The 24,558-nt window shown below is 36.4% G+C and overlaps 1 protein-coding gene across 1 annotated transcript; it reads left to right on the plus strand.

Moving 5' to 3' along the window:
* The first annotated feature begins 5 nt into the window (after positions 1-5).
* LOC117335510 (DNA helicase MCM9-like) lies at positions 6-23,756 on the plus strand. The gene is made up of 19 exons (XM_033895550.1): positions 6-164; positions 993-1,089; positions 2,358-2,499; positions 2,838-2,949; positions 3,932-4,020; positions 4,334-4,427; positions 5,692-5,845; positions 6,224-6,353; positions 9,308-9,454; positions 12,662-12,725; positions 13,285-13,394; positions 15,661-15,807; positions 16,563-16,643; positions 17,301-17,436; positions 17,893-17,992; positions 18,864-18,964; positions 19,861-19,943; positions 20,891-20,969; positions 21,336-23,756. Exons 1-19 carry the CDS (start codon positions 116-118, stop codon positions 23,339-23,341), a joined length of 3,921 nt encoding a protein of 1,306 aa, XP_033751441.1. The 5' UTR covers positions 6-115; the 3' UTR covers positions 23,342-23,756.
* The last annotated feature ends 802 nt before the right edge of the window (positions 23,757-24,558 follow it).

Below are 24,558 nucleotides of genomic sequence, written 5' to 3' on the forward strand. Positions count from 1 at the left end.
CGAGAGTTGATGATAAACATGGCGGGAGATACAACATGAATGTAAATATGTGGGATAAACATGCAGGAAATGTAAACAATTTGACGCTTTCTTACGCATATATCCGTTCACCGACATGGACATCGTTAATGCGGACCGTATTGATGACGTCGTACAGACAAAACGTAAGTTAAAAACTGGCCCACCACTTCTCAAGTTCAATCGGTATAGTAAGAATTTCTACTTTCAGTTTCATTGATTGATGACTAAAATTAGTGTATTTCAGATCAGAGCCATTAACTTATTTGGTAGCTACTGACGTCATTGATAAAGTAAAATGTTTACCAGTTCGTATGTTTAGAACGTATCTATTAATTTATTGCCTAATAATCATATCGGTGATATATGTTTCACGAGAACGAATATTCATACCCTGCCTACACTGCCCTCCGGCAACAACCATCTGTCAGAAATAGTCAGTCCGTCGTACAGAACTACGTTATCGCAACTAATGTTTCACCACTGCAGGCTCGTAACCTGTGGACAAGATGTGATTGTTCATTTGATATGGCAAGTAATTATAAGAAGAAAACAAATCGTTTTATAACAATCAAATTAATGCTTTTGAAGATTTATAAAATGAACATTTAATCCATAGTGGATTTTTAAGGCCACTACACACATTCTTGGATTAATTTGGTAACTTGCTCTTCTTATTATTGATGACCAATTCTGTCAGTCATGACGATAAAATTGGCTTTCTTTTGGGGAAAATTGCAGAGGCGTGAGAGGGTTTATTAATTTACAGTGATTGGTGATTTTTTTCAGATAACATAATTTAATTTTATAAACTTTCAAAATGTAGCATCTGATTGCTTTACAACGATTTATTCTCTTTTTACTGATAATTTGTGAGTCTCCCTTCAAAGTATAGAGGGTTGACAAATTAAAAAAAAAGAGTGTCCTATCATAATCATTTTTTTGACGGTTGACCTGTAAATGTTTATTTTCAGATTCACTACAACAGTATGTATTGGACAACCACAAGAAGGAGTTAGTTCAGATTTTATTGGAGGAAGATGAAGAAGATCACTACTCCATTTCTGTCCAGTAAGTCTGTAATAGGAAGGAGTAATAATAAATGAAAAATACTGCTAGTCTTATATATATATATATATATAGAGAGAGAGAGAGAGAGAGAGGATATGGAATGGTTTCCCATTTAATATAACATATATTTCACGAGTAGGACAGAATATCAATATTTTCACGAGTGTGAAGCATACGAGTGAAATATATGTTATATTTAACAGGAAATCATTCAATTTTCTTTTTATTGCATTTCATAAACTTAAAAACAAAATTAAAAACATGGAAAAATTAATAGTAAAAAATTGCGGGAATCAGTAATGACGTCTTCTCTTTTTGACGTTACTCCATGTCAACTTGACAGCGCCTTTTTGAAAGGACTGATCATGCAGCACAATTTAAGCGTTTTCTGCTGTTATTGGAGAATCTGTGCATGAATAGTTAACGTCAAATAATTATTTTGTCAAAAACTAGTCAGAATATTTCAGAAATATAGCAAAATAAGCAATTTATCTATCTTCGTTTCGATTGGAAAAATCAACAAGTTTCAACGAAGTGAATACAAAGGTCTGCTCTGATTGGTCAAAAACAGAATTTTCACTGCAAAACTTATATTTTCACTGCAAAACTTATATTTTCACTGCAAAATCTTATATTTTCACTGCTCATCGCTGCAGTGAAAATATAAGTTTTATTAGTTTGATAAATATCTATATTTCACCGGCAAAAATGCAATATACTCTCCACTATTACATTACTCCTTTATTACTTTACATAGTCTTTGCCCCTAAAGAAAACCATAAGCCAACCAGATTCTATAGGTCAATGGAAGCCTGTCAATCTCCTGATAGTTTTCACTTTGAGATTTCAATAGCACCCAACCAAATCTGTTATAGGTAGGACAATTGAAAGAACCCTACCTGTGCTGTGAGTGTGCAATATCTCACGTGCACTCTCAAGGCATACTCTACATACAGATTCATTTTAGAGAGAATTTCTTATCATTAGCTCATTTGATAAGGTGTCAGCAGTCCTTAGGGTTGATTCCTTTGCAGAAACAATGAGATGCTGGTAATTATAATTAATTTACCTTCAATATTGTAGGATCTGCTCCTTCAGATTTCTGAGAAATAGTGATCTGACTTCTGAAATGGCTAAAATTCAAGTGCAAACTGGATGCCCTGAAAATGCAATGTAAAAATAATGAAACAACTGTTAGGGTTTGCTCTCTGGAAGAGTCTAGAGAACAAAATGTTTAATTTGTACTGTCATCTTTTGCACAACACCAGTGCCTTGTCCCTGTTTGAAAGTGACATGTCAATCTGTGACATGCTCCTGTCCCAGTCGGAGAAACTACTTCCTGTGTTTGATGCAGCATTGGTGGAGACCCAGACTAGTCTCATGGAGGAACGTCCTGAAAAACACAAGATGGTACGTACTAAATACCAGGTTCTGGATTACAGATTAGTTAGAGATCAGTTTCCAATCCATGCATTTCTTGTATCCTCTTTACTTCAACAAAAATATTTGCAATGTTGTCAATTTTTGTTTATTCAATATAAAAGTCTCTGTTTCCCCTTCATCCTCCATTTATACAGCTCTGAGATCCCTTTATCAAAGGATGTTCAACTTCATCAAGGTCTTGTGGTTCCATAGCAACCATGAAAACAATGAAAGTGTATCCACAGCAAACATTTCATTTATACAGTACCTGGACCCTTGCTAATTCTATGTTGATGCATGTATTTGTTGGTAACTTGGTATTCTAGAGTCTGAAGAGAAATGTTCACGGGAGAGTGATGTCACTACCAGTTTGTCCAGAGCTAACCAGAACCACTTTGCCTCGGACCTCAGATGTGGGCAGTTTTCTTTCCGTTAGTGGTAAATATTTAAACTACATCTTCAAAATTGCCATCTTACGAAAATCTTATTAAGTTGGTTTATTGAATTTTCTAGTAGCATATAAGTCATTATAAATTCAGCAAGTACTCTGTCTTCTTTCCATCCAAAAAATTGTTTTGTTTTTGAAAGACAAACCGCAACTCCATTGTACAGGTCTAAAATAGCTAGAATGAAGGAAAATCTTCTGTCTGTACCTGGTATATCAAGTGTACTGTAGACTTTGATATTATAATAAAAAGTATGAATTATAATCTTGATAAATCTTTATGATAACTGAACAATGGACAGGTGTGAAATGGCTTAAAATTGCGCCAGAAGGAACCAGTTTTCAAATCCATAGGATGATGAACTTTGATGTGATAATAATATTGGTAAACTTGTATCCATTTATAAGTAACAAAGGAATACTTTATAACTAAAGTGATGCACCATTACTTAGTAAATATAAATTGCTGTATGAACAGGTAGGAAATAGGTTCATCACACATGACAATGCCAGTCATCAAAGCCTGCCCCAACACGCCTAGAGGTATTGATTATTGATCTGGTTTGGAGTAAGATCTCTATCCTGATCATTCTAGTTATACAAAGATGAAAATATGGATAATCTTGCTTTAAACTAGTTCTCCAGGAGGTGTGCAAGTGAGTCCTTTGTTAAAGGGACACTTAACTCTTTTTATGCCCCAGTCATGAAATGGGGGGGGGGGGGGGGGGGGGGGGGGGGGCATATAATGATAGTGTTACCCATGACCGTCCCATCCCTTCCCATCCAGATGCAGTGCAATTAGCTAATGTCAGGAACTGCTGAGGTTTTGGAGTGTCAAGTGGCAGCGTGGGCATTTAAGTCTTCCAGACATTTTCTAGTTTAATACATTGTTGATGAATGTGTAACATGTATTTTAACCTTAAGAGATGTTGATATAATTCTGCAGTATTCAGCATGGTCTGTTTTAAAACACAGGTACTGTGATCCGTACCACTGTAATGAAGATGCTAGAGTTTGAAAAAGACTACATCTGTACCAAGTGTCGATCTGTCATCCCTGTACAGGTAACTCTAATGTCTAATTATATCTCCCTGTATGGCTGTCCATCTGTTTGTCCCACCTGAGATTTTCTTTTTTTATTATTGTGGGGGGGGGGGGGGGGGGGGGGATCATCATGACTACAGGTAATGAGTAGATGAAGTTTAAAGTTTTGGTAATACTGCAGCAATTTCAAAAAGTTATTCCCAGGTAGACCCCTCATCAAGCCTACAAGGCTGATTAGTAAAAATTGATATCACCTGTTTACCAATCGCTGTAAAATAAGTAAAGTTCATAACTTCATATAGTAAAGACTGTTTAAATGTTTCATTATTTCAGGCAGATTTTGAGCAGTTTTATGCTGTTTCCAAGCCTAGTAAATGTACCAATGAAATCTGTAACTCCAACACTTTTTCTCCACTCAATGATGCAGGTAGGTACAGTTGAGCTATTTGTTTAATCATTTTATAATAAAGAGTATCGTCACATTCAAATTTTATCATTCATACTAAATTGTTAAAATTCACTTTGTACATAAAAATCCTAAGTGTAATAGCTGTTTTTTGATGTATTTTACAGAATTAAGATTGTGCAAAAAGTTGGCTTTTAAGATTAAAAACATAATGGTGTCCACTTGTCACAAGACTAAATTCTCACACATCACTGTTGTGAAAAACTGGATAAGGTCATTCACTTGGAAAAAAAAATTATTGGCCATCAGCATGCTATATACAGACTAAGTGCCATTATTCTAATGCTCTTGGGTTATTTAAAAGAAGCTATTTAAGAGTGTTTTCAGATTTTGAAATTACATGCATCAGTATTCAATTACCCACACAGGGAACGTAAAGCCTGAAGCCAGAGTGACAATATAATGAAATAACGAATGTTGATATTGATTTGAGGAGGACACAGTAATTTTAACAGTTTAAAGACCTAACAGTTACCAGTGAAATTCAAAGTTTTGTATTGGTTTAAAAAGTTCTAATATTGATATATTTGTCTCTTTGCTTGTGTACCCATGCTTTCTGGCAGTGCCTGTGTATATCTCATGAACCCCCAGACAGATCTACTTTATATTCAGACCATATATAGGATTACACCATCTACATCTGATTAGATTTTGGTGGTCATTGGTCATAGTAAAAGGTCAAAGGTTGGTCTAACTTGACCCCTTTAAAAATGAATAACTTGTTGATATGTCATTAATCACTGATCAGATGTATGTTATATTCATACCATAACATCACACTGTCAAGTTCTACACTTAATTAGATATTAGTGGTCATTGAATTGGTCAAAGATAAAGGTCAGAGGTTACAATGCTGTGGACAAGCTCATAAATGCAGGGGCAGATTTATTTTATTGATTAGGGTGGATAAGTGGGTTATACATGTTTCTTTATATGAGCCTATATATGCTTTGCTTTTATATCATATAAGAAATTTCAGTCTTTGATCTTGCAAAATAATTTATAGAATATGATTAAAAAAATATTGTCAGTTAGAAATTAAAGAAGCTACTCGTAGTATTCACAATTTTGTCTGTTAGAAATTATAGTAGCCACCAGTAGTATTCACAATTATGTTAGCTAGAAATTAAAGTAGCTACCAGCAGTATTGACACTTTATAGTGATTTACTACCTCAGGTAAATCATTAGCTGGATATCTACTTTATTATATATTACCTTGACCAGGTACACAGCCACTAAAGTGTCGGAACTACCAGGAGGTCAAAGTTCAGGAACAGGTCCAGAAGCTGGCTGTGGGCACAATTCCTCGATCTATGTGGATCGCCCTGGAAGATGATCTGGTAGATATCTGTAAGGCTGGGGATGATGTCATTATTTGGTAAGTTGAAAAATTAATTTGTATCAAATTGGTTTTGAAGAAAAAAAATGAAGGATCTGTTTTAAGTACACAAGTGCATTGGATAATTAACCTGTGGTAGGAAAAGGACAGAAAACTGGTATTTTTTTTATTTTTTTTTTTAAATACGTTGAAAAGAAATTGTGGAAATTAATCTATCCAGAAAGTGATACTCGTAGGACCTAGTTCAATCTCAGACAAAGGTCTGGCTTACGTAGATTTTACAGGTAATACTGTAACAGGGGTACAGGGGTTACTTTATCAGTAGTGGTGTAATTACCTGATTATTAATCTGTATATCTCTGCAAATAACATTCTAATGTACCAAAGAGGTGTTCAACTGTTTCTGTTTTTTCTAAGTGGAACAGTGCTGAGACGATGGAGATCGGTCGCTGTTGATGCCCGCTGTGAAATTGAAGTTGTCATGAAGGCTAACCATGTCTTAGTGACAAACGAACAGAGGAACACTGTACTGGTCACTCAGGAGCTGGTAAGTTTGGATCACATTAATGGTCACTCAAGATCTTGACCATTGTTATAATTCAGTAGTTGACATTTTAAGAACAACATAACTGTACTGGTTGCTCAAAACAACAGTACTGGTCACTCAGAATAACTACTGGTCACTCAAAACAACCATACTGGTCACTCAGAATAACTACTGGTCACTCAAAACAACAAGACTGGTCACTCAAAAAAACTACTGGTCACTCAGAATAACAGTACTGGTCACTCAGAATAACTACTGGTCACACAGAACAACAGTACTGGTCACTCAGAACAACAGTACTGGTCACTCAGAATAACAGTACTGGTCTCTCAAAACAACAGTACTGGTCACTCAGAATAACAGTACTGGTCACTCAGAAAAACTACCGGTCACTCAAAAAAACTACTGGTCACTCAAAATAACAGTACTGGTCACTCAGAACAACAATACTGGTCACTCAGAAAAACTGTACTGGTCACTCAAAAAATCTACTGGTCACACAGAATAACAGTACTGGTCACTCAGAACAACAGTACTGGTCACTCAGAATAACAGTACTGGTCACTCAGAACAACAGTACTGGCCACTCAGATCAACTGTATTGGTCACTAAAACAACAACTGGTCACTCAGAACAACAGTACTGGCCACTCAGATCAACTGTATTGGTCACTTAAACAACAACTGGTCACTCAGAACAATTTTACTGGTCACTAAAACCACTGTACTGGTCACTCAGCCCAACAGATTACACAATGCTAGGTTTTGAAGTAAAGGTAAAATGAAATTTTCATTAATCACAGATCACATTCTGGTGGCCATTGGTCAAGGTTAAATTGTCAGATTAATCCCTAATAGCACAGGACACACTTATCTAAATCAATGTGATATTTTGGGAACCCCTCAATGGACTTGATTCATATTTACACCATATTATCATAGCATCACATCTTGACCATTGTTATAATTCAGTAGTTGACATTTTAAGAACAACATAACTACTGGTTGCTCAAAACAACAGTACTGGTCACTCAGAATAACTACTGGTCACTCAAAACAACCATACTGGTCACTCAGAATAACTACTGGTCACTCAAAACAACAGTACTGGTCACTCAAAAAACTACTGGTCACTCAGAATAACAGTACTGGTCACTCAGAATAACTGCTGGTCACTCAGAACAACAGTACTGGTCACTAAAACAACAACTGGTCACTCAGAACAATTTTACTGGTCACTAAAACCACTGTACTGGTCACTCAGACCAACAGATTACACAATGCTAGGTTTTGAAGTAAAGGGAAATGAAATTTTCATTAATCACAGATCACATTCTGGTGAAAATTGGTCAAGGTTAAATTGTCAGATTAATCCCTATTCTACCACGTTTGCTATGCAACGCCAGTTTTGATTGGTTTAAAACCATGTATTATTTGTGAATAATACACGCTCGTGTCAATAATACACGCTCTTGAGTCACGGCTGTTACAATGTTATGTATCTAATATTCAGCCTGTACTAACACGGTTACTGTAGCCGAGTGGGCTAATGGGTTGGTCTCTTCTTAGCTTTTTATCACGACGTATGCCGCTTTTCTTTTCTTTCTTTTTTCATCCCTATTTTCAAAATCAATGCCATAGGATAGATGTTCTTGATTGTAGTACTGTAGTGCCTGTAAAGAAATGTATATCTTATCAACAAAATAATGCAATACTCAAGAAATAAATTACAAGGTTTTCCCAGGGTTTCTTTGCCATTTTTCTATTAGAAAGAGGTAGATCTCAGAACTAAACAGTACATGGTAGAATAGAAATAATCAACTTTGACTCGTGTATTGTTGCAGGATATACAACTCAGACTCGGATATTTTGCAATTTAATTAATAATTCAGGCCTGCAGCCTTCGTTATTAATTTAATTGCAAAATATCCTCGTCCTCGTTGTATATCCTGCAACAATACACGAATCATCGTTAAATATTTCTTAAATAACACAGGACACAATTATTATACCCCTGCAACAAAGTTAGGGGGGTATACTGGAATCAGGTTGTCCGTCCGTCCGTCTGTAGACACATTTTGTTCGGACAACTCCTCCTAAACCGATAAGCCGATTCCAATGACACACATATTAATAATCATGTGTAGATGTGCATGCCACTTTCTTTTTCTCAAAATTATGGTTGCTATGGCAACTGCTCACTATAAACAGGTTTTCCGATAAGAACCATAACTTTAAGTTTGTCTGGACAACTTCTCCTAAACCGAAGGACCGATTTCAATGAAACTTCACACAAATATAGAGGACCATGTGTAGATGTGCATGCCACTTTCTTTTTCTCAAAATTATGGTTCCTATGGCAACTGCTCACTATAAACAGGTTTTCCGATAAGAACCATAACTTTAAGTTTGTCCGGACAACTCCTCCTAAACCGAAGGGCCGATTTCAATGAAACTTCACAGAAATATAGAGGACCATATGCAGATGTGCATCTCACTTTCTTTTCCTCAAAATTATGGTTGCTATGGCAACTGGTCACTATATTACTGGGTTATCTTAGTTAGCCTCTAATTAAGAGTTCCAATTCACCATTGACTCATGCAGATTGCGGGGGTATTAGTCAGCCATCCTGGCGACAGTTCTAGTTTAAATCAATGTGATATTTTGGGAACCCCTCAATGGACTTGGTTCATATTTACACACGGTCATATTCTGGTGGTCAAGATTAAAAGACCAAAGGTCACATTTGACCCCTTCTGAAGCCTGTCTCATTCCAAATCAGTGTCATATTATATTACCTTGACAGAACCTCAATAGATTTCCTTCTTATTTACACTTAGTACCATAATACCAAGCTCTTTACAGGAGCGAGGGCATTTATATCATTTATGTCATACAGATATTTTCTATTGTTGAAGATATATGATACATCCCATTATGATAATATTTTACAGAAAAATGAGATAGCCAGCTTTTGGGAACAACACAAAAAGTGTCCATTGAAAGGCCGTAACCAGATTCTGGCCAGTCTCTGTCCACAGGTGTACGGGTTGTATGTGGTCAAGCTGGCAGTGGCAGTGGTGTTAGCTGGAGGCGTACAGGTCAGTACAGATCTTAGTGGATGACTATACCATCACCGTTAAGGATATACGCTCCACTAGTGTCAAACATCTGTTGTTTCCTATAAAGTTCCATTGATACTAAAGTGTGTTTTGGTAAAGCTGTTTTTCATGATACTTAGGTAGCACACCACAGTAAGACAGCCTGGCCATGGGCAATTTTTTTGTTAAGCAAATAACTCCTGTATTATGATATGCATAAAAAATGAAAAAATAAATGTACACTATAATTGGTATATTCAGTATGAAGTAGTACATACAGGCTTCACATTTATTAAAACAAAAATCAATAAATTGGTTGCGGATTTTAAATATCCGGATTTTCCGAACGTGTGTTTACACAGGAAATTTAGTTTTGCCTACAGCGCAAAATGGCAGCCCACAGAAAAGGTAAGATAGCGGAAAAACTTAATTTACAACATATGTCCAAACAAGATTAATTCTGTCTTTGGGATAGAGATATTTAATTTTAAATAGGTTTCAGAAAAAAAATTGTGTAGAGAATTGTGCCATTTTGGGTCAAATATCATAATATTTTGCAATTTTTGAGAATTTTTTAAGCTGTTACCATGGTATTCACAGCTCTAAAAATCACAGAAAATATCAGTTTACTTATCCTTCAGAGCTCTATTAAAATTGCAAATGTTGTACAGATTTCAAATATATATACTTTATTAGAGGTTATATGTAAGGTTAACTGGCAATGTTTACATATCTAAAACATGTGCCATATTTTTCAGAATTTGGCATTTTTACTGTACACTGCTATCTTATAAGGGCTGAAAAATGTTATTTTTTGGAAATTGTGCTTAATTATGCTTGATTAAGCTTCATTTTAATTCATTATTGCTCAAAAATGCATAAAAACAATCTAAAACTTGTTTATTATCTGGCTTGTCATATTAGAGGAATCAAGGGAGGTAACTCGCATATCTACCCATTTTAAGGGTGGGTTAATTAAGCATAATGTTAATGAGTCAGTGTAAATTGAAAAGATATTCTATGTTTTATAACAAACCCAATATAACTTATTGGGTATCTAACAAACCATATAGACTGAATTCTGGTTAGTTTTACCTGATTTATTACCCCGTATCCATGGAAACTATTACAGTAAGTGTTATTTTTTGAAATATTTGGTGAAACCATTATTTTCAGTTTATTTATACAATGGTAAGCATGTAATTTCAATGGCTTGAGTGTACGGTTGATGCAATATTGTCAATTATGGTCATTCACTTAGGTAAAGCAGAAAAAATAGCATTTTCCGCATAAAATGGGATCAGCGGACACTTTCATATGATCATTGGTACATATCTGAATAACCGGGGTGGAAACAGATGATTGTGATGTCATAGGCATGACATTTTGAAATCTTGGATGTCATGCCATGATTTATCAGTTAGAATATTGCATGTGTTGCTAAGCTGAGGTTTGGAAAGAAATTTGGTTATTTATTATGACACCATTGAGTATTTATGACGTCATAGATACCATCTGATGACGTCATAGTTACTGATGACGTCATGGTAACTATGACGTCATATTACAAGGCTAAATTTGATAGTTGTAAAGTATTTTTTGCTTGATTACATGCACAGAGACTCAAAGTACCAAATTCAACTCAAAACACAACTTTATTCAAGAGATATACAGAATTATGGGAGTTTTCATCTTTAAAATTACCTCCCCTTATTACTGGATTGGGAGAAAAAGTTGTCAAAATACACCTCTCAGGGAAATCAGCAATACTCGGTGACTATTAAAGATACACAGTAACCGGATATGTCATTTTGTTCGTCGGAACATGTTCTAGACATTCATGGGGTTTTTAGTAAAATTAGAATTTAAAAAAGTGATGTATAAGGTAGCACACCACAGTAAGACAGCCTGGCCATGGGCAATTTTTTTGTTAAGCAAATAACTCCTGTATTATGATATGCATAAAAAATGAAAAAATAAATGTACACTATAATTGGTATATTCAGTATGAAGTAGTACATACAGGCTTCACATTTATTAAAACAAAAATCAATAAATTGGTTGCGGATTTTAAATATCCGGATTTTCCGAACGTGTGTTTACACAGGAAATTTAGTTTTGCCTACAGCGCAAAATGGCAGCCCACAGAAAAGGTAAGATAGCGGAAAAACTTAATTTACAACATATGTCCAAACAAGATTAATTCTGTCTTTGGGATAGAGATATTTAATTTTAAATAGGTTTCAGAAAAAAAATTGTGTAGAGAATTGTGCCATTTTGGGTCAAATATCATAATATTTTGCAATTTTTGAGAATTTTTTAAGCTGTTACCATGGTATTCACAGCTCTAAAAATCACAGAAAATATCAGTTTACTTATCCTTCAGAGCTCTATTAAAATTGCAAATGTTGTACAGATTTCAAATATATATACTTTATTAGAGGTTATATGTAAGGTTAACTGGCAATGTTTACATATCTAAAACATGTGCCATATTTTTCAGAATTTGGCATTTTTACTGTACACTGCTACCTTATAATGATTGAGCTATCAATATTTAGGTAATTTGGTTTTGAAATAAAACATCATAAATCTCAAGAAATAAGTTTTATGAATTGTTTAATGTATTTAAATGAAATGTTAATCACAAAAAATCAGCTAATTATGGTATTTAGATTCTATATCAATGTTCAATGCTGCTGTTATGGCATATTCAAATTGAGGCATACCATGTCATAGTGTAAAATAATAATAAATGAGGACTGGTCCAGTTGCTTGTTATGGGGACGTCTTCAAAACTAAAGTTCAGAATCTTTATTATGATAAAATGGTACACTGTACTATAGAACCTTGGGAGAATTGATCACAGAAACATATTTCATCAGTATTTCTAAAGAATTTTCAAAACAGCCAAACTAGCCCAAAGGTCCATCTCTATATACCAAAAAACCTGTCCATAAAGGCCACATGTTAGGTTACCAGGGTAACATGATTCATTGTGTATGAACCTCTATATAAAGGTCACCTGCCTAGCTATAAAGGACGCTTTTCTCAGCTCCATTAGTAACGTTTACAGAATTTGGCTGTATGTTACCCTGGTAATATTGGATGTTAATGTATAATGTTGCGATTGTATGACATCATAACTTGACATTTCGATCTGAATTTTAAAGAATGCCCTAGTTACATGCTGTTTGAATCTTTTAGAGGATTGACGATTCTGGAACTCGTGTACGAGGGGAAATTCACATGCTTATGGTTGGAGACCCAGGTAAGCTTTCATGTAATGTTTTCATGAATAGGTGAATGATGCATATATATTTAAATAAGTTCACTGCACTCTTTAATTCAAAAAAAGGAAATGATTTGACTGAACCCTCCAAACTGGAAAAGAAGTTGCCTATTACAAGATAATATGTCTGCCTAGAAGCCCAAGCCTTTGACAAACACACCCATGAAAATTCTAACTTCTAACTAATACTGTTTTATTGTAATAACTTTGCAATAAGCCCACCCACTACTTTGAGCCAAAATTATGCTCACTATCCTGAAACACATGGTCTTAATCTCCTTGTCCTTTATTAGGAATTGAATTTTGAGTTTGAATTATAGTTTTGTTATTATGTTGATATTCCTGTAGTTCAGTCTGGAAGTATCATAAACACCTCCAGTGATTTTTAGGGTCATGAACTAAGATCAAGTTCACTACTGCTATAAATAGATACAACCTGTTGAAATGTTGAAAAAAGTCTCACATTAATATTTGTGTGAAATTAAAAGTTTCCTTGGTTTTATTGTGTTGGTGTAAGTTGTTTATTGAATTACCACAGGTACTGGAAAGTCACAGTTCATGAAGTACGCATCTAAGATAACACCCCGATCTGTATTGACAACCGGAATTGGGAGTACTAGTGCAGGTCTCACTGTCACAGCGGTCAAGGTACAGTAATAATACTGACCACAGTTTTAGGGAATACTAGTGTCGGTCTCATTGTCACAGTGGTCAAGGTACAGTAATAATACTGACCACTGTTGTAGGGAATACTAGTGTCGGTCTCATTGTCACAGCGGTCAAGGTACAGTAATAATACTGACCACAGTTGTAGGGAATACTAGTGTCGGTCTCATTGTCACAGTGGTCAAGGTACAGTAATAATACTGACCACAGTTGTAGGGAATACTAGTGCTTGTCTCACTGTCACAGCGGTCAAGGTACAGTAATAAAACTGACCACAGTTTTAGGGAATACTAGTGTCGGTCTCATTGTCACAGTGGTCAAGGTACAGTAATAATACTGACCACAGTTGTAGGGAATACTAGTGTCGGTCTCATTGTCACAGTGGTCAAGGTACAGTAATAATACTGACCACAGTTGTAGGGAATACTAGTGTCAGTCTCATTGTCACAGTGGTCAAGGTACAGTAATAATACTGACCACTGTTGTAGGGAATACTAGTGTCAGTCTCATTGTCACAGTGGTCAAGGTACAGTAATAATACTGACCACTGTTGTAGGTAGGGAATACTAGTGCTTGTCTCACTGTCACAGCGGTCAAGGTACAGTAATAATACTGACCACAGTTGTAGGGAATACTAGTGTCGGTCTCATTGTCACAGCGGTCAAGGTACAGTAATAATACTGACCACAGTTGTAGGGAATACTAGTGTCGGTCTCATTGTCACAGTGGTCAAGGTACAGTAATAATACTGACCACAGTTGTAGGGAATACTAGTGTCGGTCTCATTGTCACAGTGGTCAAGGTACAGTAATAATACTGACCACAGTTGTAGGGAATACTAGTGCTTGTCTCACTGTCACAGCGGTCAAGGTACAGTAATAATACTGACCACAGTTGTAGGGAATACTAGTGTCGGTCTCATTGTCACAGCGGTCAAGGTACAGTAATAATACTGACCACAGTTGTAGGGAATACTAGTGTCGGTCTCATTGTCACAGTGGTCAAGGTACAGTAATAATACTGACCACAGTTGTAGGGAATACTAGTGTCGGTCTCATTGTCACAGTGGTCAAGGTACAGTAATAATACTGACCACAGTTGTAGGGAATACTAGTGCTTGTCTCACTGTCACAGCGGTCAAGGTACAGTAATAATACTGACCACTGTTGTAGGGAATACTAGTGTCGGTCTCATTGTCACAGTGGTCAAGGTACAGTAATAATACTGACCACAGTTGTAGGGAATACTAGTGTCGGTCTCATTGTCACAGTGGTCAAGGTACAGTAATAATACTGACCACAGTTGTAGGGAATACTAGTGCTTGTCTCACTGTCACAGCGGTCAAGGTACAGTAATAATACTGACCAAAGTTGTAGGGAATACTAGTGCTTGTCTCACTGTCACAGCGGTCAAGGTACAGTAATAATACTGACCACTGTTGTAGGGAATACTAGTGTCGGTCTCATTGTCACAGTGGTCAAGGTACAGTAATAATACTGACCACAGTTGTAGGGAATACTAGTGTCGGTCTCATTGTCACAGTGGTCAAGGTACAGTAATAATACTGACCACAGTTGTAGGGAATACTAGTGCTTGTCTCACTGTCACAGCGGTCAAGGTACAGTAATAATACTGACCAAAGTTGTAGGGAATACTAGTGCTTGTCTCACTGTCACAGCGGTCAAGGTACAGTAATAATACTGACCACAGTTGTAGGGAATACTAGTGTCGGTCTCATTGTCACAGCGGTCAAGGTACAGAAATAATACTGACCACAGTTGTAGGGAATACTAGTGTCGGTCTCATTGTCACAGTGGTCAAGGTACAGTAATAATACTGACCACTGTTGTAGGGAATACTAGTGTCGGTCTCATTGTCACAGTGGTCAAGGTACAGTAATAATACTGACCACAGTTGTAGGGAATACTAGTGTCGGTCTCATTGTCACAGCGGTCAAGGTACAGAAATAATACTGACCACAGTTGTAGGGAATACTAGTGTCGGTCTCATTGTCACAGTGGTCAAGGTACAGTAATAATACTGACCACAGTTGTAGGGAATACTAGTGTCGGTCTCATTGTCACAGTGGTCAAGGTACAGTAATAATACTGACCACAGTTGTAGGGAATACTAGTGTCGGTCTCATTGTCACAGTGGTCAAGGTACAGTAATAAAACTGACCACAATTGTAGGGAATACTAGTGCCATCTCAATGTCACAGCGTGTACACATATGTATTTATCTACAGGACAGTGGTGAGTGGCAGCTGGAGGCAGGGGCCCTGGTGTTGGCGGATGGCGGGCTGTGTTGTATTGATGAATTTAACAGTATCCGGGAACACGACAAAGCCAGCATACACGAGGCCATGGAACAACAGTCCATCAGTGTAGCCAAGGTCAGAGTCAACCTTTACGACAAATAAGAAAACAATTGTTCCAATAATACCGCACAATCATAGTTCACAGGTCTGACATCTCGCCTGTACACACACATAACCATACACATGCTGAATGAAACACCTAAAGCTTGTCTTTATTTGATATCTGTCAAGCCTGCTCGGGTACAGAAACAATTCATAAGTTAAGTATGTAATAAACATCTAATAATAGAATATGAACCAGCCCTGTATGGGCCAAGTTACATCCCCTGATGATAAACAGAAAAACATGGGTTTGTATTTGTGTATCAAATGCTGAGCAGTTTCACTGCCAATTCATGATGGCTTTTTACATTTTACCTTTCTTTATTTTCTTTGCTAACAGACTCACGTTGACTCTGTAAGTTGTAGATGATGTTGAGATTTTGCCCACTCCTTTTCTTTGCCTTTGTGACAGCGACCAGTATGTCTGATCGATTTTAGGTTTCTGACGCCTGTCTTTGATCAGCAGTTTGCAATTCGTCAAAACAAAGCATTTTGCGCACGCGTGCATAACATGTTTGCAGCAGCTCATTTACATATAGAGAGAGGAGCGCAGCATTAGAGATTCCCTGTAATCAGTAGGTAGTTTCCCAGTTTTAACTGCTGTTATGAAAAACTACAGTATTGATTCCCACATTCTATTATTATTAGGGTATATGTTCTATCATTCAACATTTCGAAGTTAAATATGGAGGTATGTGATGTTATTTGTGTTTCCTTTTAATTATCAGGCAGGAATGGTTTGTAAACTGGACACTAGAACGACTATACTGGCCGCTACAAACCCCAAGGGACACTATGATCCAAACGAGGTAAGTAAGGTGCCGCTTAACTGAACCTGAAGTAGGAACAATGAGTTATGTAAATTAGGTAGTTGCAGGTTCTACTTAACTGTACTTTAGGGTGAAGTATAAGAAATTGATGTACTACCATTTAATTTCAGTTTTCATTATTGTTACTATTTATATACTGCACATGTTCGGGATCTTTCAATTTTTTTTTCTTGTTCCGGAGTTTTTGTTGAGTTAATCGCCCTGTGAACAGCCAAAGTCATTTAGAGACTGTGTTTCCTTGTAGTAGCTGGTGACTACCTCACTGTTTGTGTATCAAACATATGGGAGATCTGTCACAATCATGTGCAATTAGAGATAAATTAAAAGTTTTTTTTTTTGTCTATTGACACTACTATGACAGCACAGTACACCAGTCCTCAGCTACTTGAGATATAAATCTAAAAAATTCTTGTGTCACCTTGAGAGTTGGAGTCAGATAATTATTTCATCACTTAAACAGAATAAGAAATAGCAAATAATTTGATAAGTGCAAGATTTCTCTGCCTCCTCCACCAGAGTTTTAGATATTTTGAGACTAGACAATCTGTCAAATGTCAAAAAGTCTGATGTTGGGGTCAAGGTGGAAATCTGGGACTGTACAAAAATCCCTCATGACTAAATATGTTACACTGACAGTCGCTGTGTGTGAATGTGGCACTAGCCAGTCCACTCCTGAGCCGTTTTGACCTTGTCCTTGTCTTACTGGACACTCAGAATGAAGATTGGGATAGAGTTGTGTCCAGTTTTATCCTTGAAAACAAAGACCCTGTTGGTGAGTATGAATTCACTGATTTATCAGAATATTAGTCACTAAATATCCACATAATGCCAACTTTTCACATGATGGACTATTTCTAATTCAGAATTTGTTATCCTAAAAAAAAACAAAAACAAAAAACAGGAAAATGTATATTTCTTCCCTCTTCTTCTGCAAACATTTCACTTTGTAAAAATACGGCACAAAGCTTAGTATGGGGTGCTATATGTATGCCGTCGATCGGTAATTGTGTTTGTCACCTTGTCAAACCTATTGCTTTATCATTATATATTTTACATACAGAGTTGTTGCCCTTTGATTACTGTGTGGTGCTGTGTTGACCCATGTCAGATACATTATATCAACTGCAATCACCAAATTTTGTATGTTAGTACTTTGGAATGGTTTTTATTGTCACCAAATTTAGAATTTCAGTCTAACCAGGTGTTCATGATCATTGCATTTGTTTAGGTGACATAGACATGAAATATTTATGGGGAATGGAGAAAATGCAGGCTTACCTGTCTCTGATCAAGTCTATTAATCCCCAGCTGACTGAGGACTCCAGCAGGTAAGACATTTTTTACATGATTTGGTTATATTAGAGGTTATATGTATATGGAGTTACTCATCATAACTGTAGTTATACCACAATGTAACTCATAATCATTGTTTCAAATTCTTAATTAATTGGTGTCATTATATTAGGTGCTAAGGTCATGATGGATTGGTGTCAAGGTTGTAATGGCTGGGTGTTTATGTGTCAAGGTCATATTTAATAGTTGTAATTAACTATGTAACATATAATCTAACTTGTCACTGGAAGCTAGCAAAAGATAAAATGTTGGCTTCTTCATTGTCAGATATTCTGGGGAGAACCTCCAAAATTGCTGCATTTTACAGTTACTGAAATAAATACCGTCAATCTTCTTTATCTCAAAATCTGATAACTAGAAGTAAAAAAAAGTTCACAGTTAAAATTACATAATGTATATGTTAATTACTTATTTTAAAAATTTATTTTCCATATATTGTAGCATAGTACAGTTAGTGTAGACTAAATGTAACACATACAAAACATCTTGATATAATTGTCCCTGCTACCAGCTCACACTGTTATTGATGATGTCATTTTATTGTGTACTATGCATTACGTCACTCATAACAACTTATTGTTATTGTCACTAGGCAAGGCACTGCATTTTATACCTTGTATACCTGAATGTTTGTATTTTAATTTGTTCTGATGACGACACTCCTATTCAAGATTTCTCTTATGACATAGCTGACTTCAAGATAACGAGGTTTGACTGTATTAATGTTTATATCTTTTGGAAGTTTTCCTTACCAAGTGAATGTCATTATTGGAGGTGTTTTTTATCACGGAATCATACCTCCACTATCTTACTATAACGAGATATTGTCATATTTGTTTGTTGTAGGGTCCTTAGGGAGTATTATCGAGCTCAGCGAGGAGCAGACGACAGGAATGCTGCAAGAACTACCATGCGGCTCCTACAGAGTATGATAAGGTTATCACAAGGTGTGTAAACACTTAACATGCTATGAAAAATTTGATCCTTTATCACAGTCTGACGCTTTGATATCATTCAAAATATTTATCACCATAATGACATGTCGGACTAAATTTTAGTGTATTATCAAGATGTTTTATTGTTTCCCTTTCTAAATACATTGTAACTAATTCTGATATCCTTATGGTCTTCACCGTCCTGTACTCAGAGGACCAGTCTCTATTTAAACTCTCACGAGTTGGTATGCCTAGGGGACCTAACTCTGCTTGTTTTGTATAATTAACTGGTGAAGTTATAAAAACCAATGATTAATGACATCACACCTGAGGTGGAGAATGAGGAAAACATCCACACTGTTAATCACTAAATGTAATCTGGGACAACCAATGTGTGCAACCCATGTTCTTAGTACAACATGGAATTCTGACGTGTAAACGAAAATGCAATTCTAACTCAAAATCACTCAAATAAGGACAAGATATGAACAAAATAATTATATATTAGTATGGAGACTCTTGGAATGTACCAGAATTTAGGATTTGCTTTTTTGTACCTGAAGGGTCAGGATGACCTATAGCCATTGTGCTTCATCTGCTCTGCGTGAACTTTTCACATTTAAAGCTCCTTTGAAGTTTCACTCACGGGATTCAGCTCAGTCTTGTCTGAAATGATCCTGAGATGGTCCTGACCAAGTGTTTTTATTTTTTTTTTTTTTTCATCAGAAATCAAAGTGGTCACGATGGCTAACAGTATCATTATAAGTGCCACTGATCATGAGTCTGTATACTACAAGAGTACAGGGGTTAAACAGTTAAGGCCATTGGGCCTCTTGTTTTCTCTTCCTCACAATCTTTTTATTCCCAAATGCCTACCTTAGTAGTTTATTTTGAAGCTTCCTTTGTAGCCCATGCTCGCCTGATGTTTCGTGATACAGTGACGGTCCAGGATGCTGTGTTAGCAGTGACACTGATGGAGTCCTCCATGCAGGTAACCATTTTACATGCCCTGTACTTGGTAAGAGCTGTCAACATGTCTATTCTTGATATTTATTTATGGTACCTAATCTCCATTTGATACCTGTCGGCTCGCTATTTATAATACCAGAAGCACAGGGGTTTGACACCTTACTATAAACCAGAAGGAAGAATTAACCCAAAGGTACGATCCAAAGATCACTTCCTATTATTGATCCCAGGGACAGACCACTAGATTACTTATTTTTGATAACAAGGGATCTAGGGGTACCCTGGAGTTAGTTTTTCATTCTGGGTCATAAGAATGTGTCAAACCCCTGTGACTGGAAAGGGTCTATAGGTACTTCAGTAGTCAATTCATCACTCATATCCCCTTTTACCTACAACTGCGAAATATTTCAGTCACATTAACACTTTTATTTTAGAAATTTTTTTGAAGGATATTTCTCAAACTTGATATGTCAATTCCTCTCTATTCCTTGTTCATCCTCCATCTCTCTGTAAATTTTTTTTTCATTTTTAAGGATATTTCACAAAAATTGATATGTCTGTCACTCTATTCCTTGTTGTTTCAATTTTGAGTGTGATCGGGAAAACTATTTCTAGATATGTTCTGAAAAGATATTTCCCTAACTTGATATCTCTGTCCCAAATTTCAATTTGAAGACTGATTGCTGAAAACAAAATGGCCAGCAGTTGGTGATCCTATATTTTGACAGTTGTTATTGCTATTTTCAAGGGGTACTGGGAATGATATTTCTTACTTAACTTTCAAAGTACACTGTACATATGTAGGTTCCTTTTGTTGTTACTACATCAATTATGTCAAGAGGTAAGTATGAAGAAAAGACAAAAGAAGAGAAAAGATAAGTCTTACAAGGAATCAATAAGAAAATGACCAAGATCCTTCAGCTGGTATTATAGATTCCTGTCAATAAATAAATGGTTACATGTTTACAGGGTGCTGCATTACTGGGTGGAGTAAACGCTCTCCATACTTCCTTCCCAGAGGATGGAGAGGAGGAATACAGGTTACAAGGTAACTAATCTAAATCAAGTCTAGCTGATAACTTTATCTGGCACCAACCTCGGTCTTTCTCTCCAAACTTTATTGTATTATTTTTGTATTTTTGTACCTAATAGCAAATAGCAGGCAAGACTATTTTCATGTAGCACGGAATTTAATGGTGATGAATCTGTTGAAAACTTTGTGTTATCTTATCATTATTGAGATTGACAAACTGTATATATAAACATAATGATTATGGTATAGATAAGAAGGTCATATATTTAAGTGTACAATTAAAAATGATTAGAAAAAAAGATTCTAAAAACATTAAGTATCTAGTCTTGTTTTAAGTAAAGTATAAACCTTAATTTGCCATTTTTGATTTCTGTGTTTCAGCTGAGATGGTGCTGAGCAGACTTAATCTACATGACCTTCTGGAGCAGGAGATGATACGGCTGGAGGAGGAGAAAGGCTCAGGTGGGACTGGCTCTCAGGGAGGACACAGCTCTCAGGGAGGTCACAGCACTCAGGGAGGACACAGCTCTCAGGGAGGACACAGTTCTCAGGGAGGACACAGCTCTCAGGGAGGACACAGAAATGCAGAAAATATGGAATTAATAAATCTGCCAAGATCACAGATAAGTGAAAGTTCAAACTTACATGAAAGTCAGCAACAGACAGAGGCATATCATAATTCTGGAACTCTGCCAAACAGTGATTTGCAGGTTCAAAATGGTGGAACAAAATGTTTGCCTCAAGGTCATCGTGAAAAACTGTTACCTCAAAATGTAAGACTTGAACCAGCAATAGATGTGAGAATTGAAAGGCATAAAGTAAGGTCACCCGTGGATAATAAGGCTAAATCTGAGGTACCGCATAATGTCAAGGAGAAAAGATTACAGTGCCGAAGTGAAGGAAACAGGAAGTCTTCTTCTGATTCAGACAGCCCTGACATTTCTCTCACTGACTTATTGAATACCAGTGGAGAGGATAGCCAGTCCAGTATAGGGACATTTGCTGTTCCGTCCGTGGGACTGACGCCGGGGTTCCTGAGTCCTAGACCTATAACCTCCACACAGCTGTCCCAGTCTGACCGGAGGGACCATGGTGAGTGTCCTAATGTTACCTTGTCTGATGTATCTGAAATCTCAGAGTCTCATGAGGATCAGAGACTTCTGTCCCAGAGTAAGGACGGGAAACCTCAACAATCAGTAGCACGTGCAATTCAGAACCGTCTTGATGAAGAAAATAATAGGAAAATAACTACCAAGGGAAATACTGGAACATCCGGATCAGATATATTAGATATTTGTGACAAGGATCATCAAGGTAAACTTGTGTATGTGAAAGATACAGTTGTAGAAAAATCTAAAGCTGGTTCAAAGAAACTTGTTAACAAACTTCGCAGTAAAATAGAAGCATCAAAAAGAGATAATTCATCAGGAACGTCATCAATATCTGTCGAAAAAGTTGTTAAGGATACTGCAAGTCCTCTAATCTCTACAGGAAGCTACAATTCATCTGGAAGACAAGCAAAGAAAGATACATCTCTTGAACAAAGACTTAAAAGCTGTGAAGGAAATTCAGGCATGAGTAGATGTAAGGTGTCAAACAATACAATGTCTAAGTTAAAAAGATTTATGTTTGATACATCAGCAGAGAACAAGGCAGGGGATTCCGAAGTAATTGTGGACAACAGCGTTCTCTCTGATAAGTCCATAGAAGTCGGTGATGGCAACAAAACTGGACATAAACGGAAGCACAGTGGCCAGGACAGTGGCATGTCTGAAAGTATGCTTTCTGGTCACCTGTGGACTGATGGGATAGATGAGCCCTCTCTGAGTGATATATCCGACCCAGAGTTAAGTGGTGGTGACAGAAAATCAGACAGATTGTTGGGACCAGAGATAAACCAATTCAAAAGTGCAGAACATTGTAACAAAAAACCCAGATTTTCTAAGGACAAGTCGTGTGAGAAAATCAGTGAAAGATGCACAGAGCAACTTTCAGAAGACAGGAAATCGAATAAAATATGTAAAGATTTAAATTTGAACAAGTTTAAGTTCACACGTAAACCTCTTTCTGAGCAGGTTCCTCAGACCAACAGTTGTAAATTTCCGATAAATAGGCCTTTTGACAGGAACAAAAGTCCAGTGACCTCTCAAAATTCACATTCCTCAAACCAATCAAACTTATCACAAACTACTTCCGGTTTGGCACAGCCGTTGAATTCTCAAACTGCTGTACATACTCCTTCACAGCCTGCTTCCTGCTTGTCCCGGTCAACACTAGCAAGTCCTGCCTGGCTTACCAGTCTGAACTCGAAGAAGGCATCCCCCATGTTCACTGTCCCAAGTTCTGTAGATAACGACTTGGACGACCTTGACCTGGAACTAGATTGATCAATACATCAGGCCTTTATTACTTGAGAGATAAACGATTAACAAGTTTCATGACAAATACAAATTACTGTGTAGCCTAGGACATAATAAGTGCACTGTTCACAAAAACACGAGGGGTAGAATAAATGGGGAAAAAAAACAGGGTTTCTTGTGAAGTTCACGCTGGAAAAAACAGATCAGTGAAGCAAGCAGCCTTTTGTAGACTTTAAGTACACACGTGTCTTCTTTACCACAGTACAATATTTGCTTAAATGAGCTTTAAAGAGCAGGTGCTCTTTGTAGGTCAAGATGGTACAGGGAAAATCGTTTTTTTCTGTTTGTGATAAAAAAAACATGACATTTACATATGCTCGTTATAAAACTATTTTGTAGTGCTCAGAAAAGAAAGAGATCAATAAAATATATATCATTTACAGTCGTAATGTATTACTTTGTAACCCAGAAGTGGAATTTTGAAGAACTGCAAAGAGCTTTCAAATTACCTAGAACATCTGTCCCTGGGCAAGAAAAAAAGTTTGGTTTTTTTTTGGTTTTTTTCTCTCAAATATTTGATTGTTCACAAACACACCGATGATGAAATCGCTAGGGGGATTGAAAGTCTGTTTAACAATATCTTTGTTGAGCTTGGCGCCATGATCTTCCAACATATATTTCAGGCATGCCCTTGGGAAGTCAAATTTTGTTTGTTAGTATCAATATTTTGTCTTTTATGTTTGAGTGTGGTTATCTTCCTTTGAAGCTCGAGCATAATGACATCAAATCCTATTTGCTCTGAAAAAATGACGTTCTTCTAGACAAAATATTGTAGATAGGCGTTATAAAATATAAATCGTAACAAAAACATTTTCCTCTCCATAATAAGTCAAGAAACTTGTACATCGAGGATACAGATTAAGCGACATGTTTCCATATTTAGCATTTGGAATTTTGATTTCCGGTCGTTTGGGTTGATATAGATACATATCACAATTCATTATTACTCTCGGTATCAATAGTAAAGAAACAACCAGACAAAAATATACATGACCATTACTTTTAAATGTGATGAAATGTCTATTTCAATGGGTAATTAGCTCTGATAGAAAATGGATACTTTATTTTAAAATGCTTCATGTCTGTTGTGAATGATTTATCCGAAAATGATATTAAATACTCTATCAAGCTGAAAACAAAAGTTACATTGCTTGTATGTTGTGAGTTGCTTTAAGCAGGGTAGA

Source organism: Pecten maximus, chromosome 10, assembly GCF_902652985.1.
Source record: "Pecten maximus chromosome 10, xPecMax1.1, whole genome shotgun sequence".
NCBI lineage: Eukaryota > Metazoa > Mollusca > Bivalvia > Pectinida > Pectinidae > Pecten > Pecten maximus.

Bases quoted from the DNA above. Each gene is read 5' to 3' on its own strand.
- LOC117335510 (XM_033895550.1), top strand. From the start codon at position 116: ATGGACATCGTTAATGCGGACCGTATTGATGACGTCGTACAGACAAAA. The intron at 165-992 runs GTAAGTTAAAAA...GTTTATTTTCAG, and splicing joins TGACGTCGTACAGACAAAAC to ATTCACTACAACAGTATGTA. The intron at 20,970-21,335 runs GTAACTAATCTA...TCTGTGTTTCAG, and splicing joins GGAGGAATACAGGTTACAAG to CTGAGATGGTGCTGAGCAGA.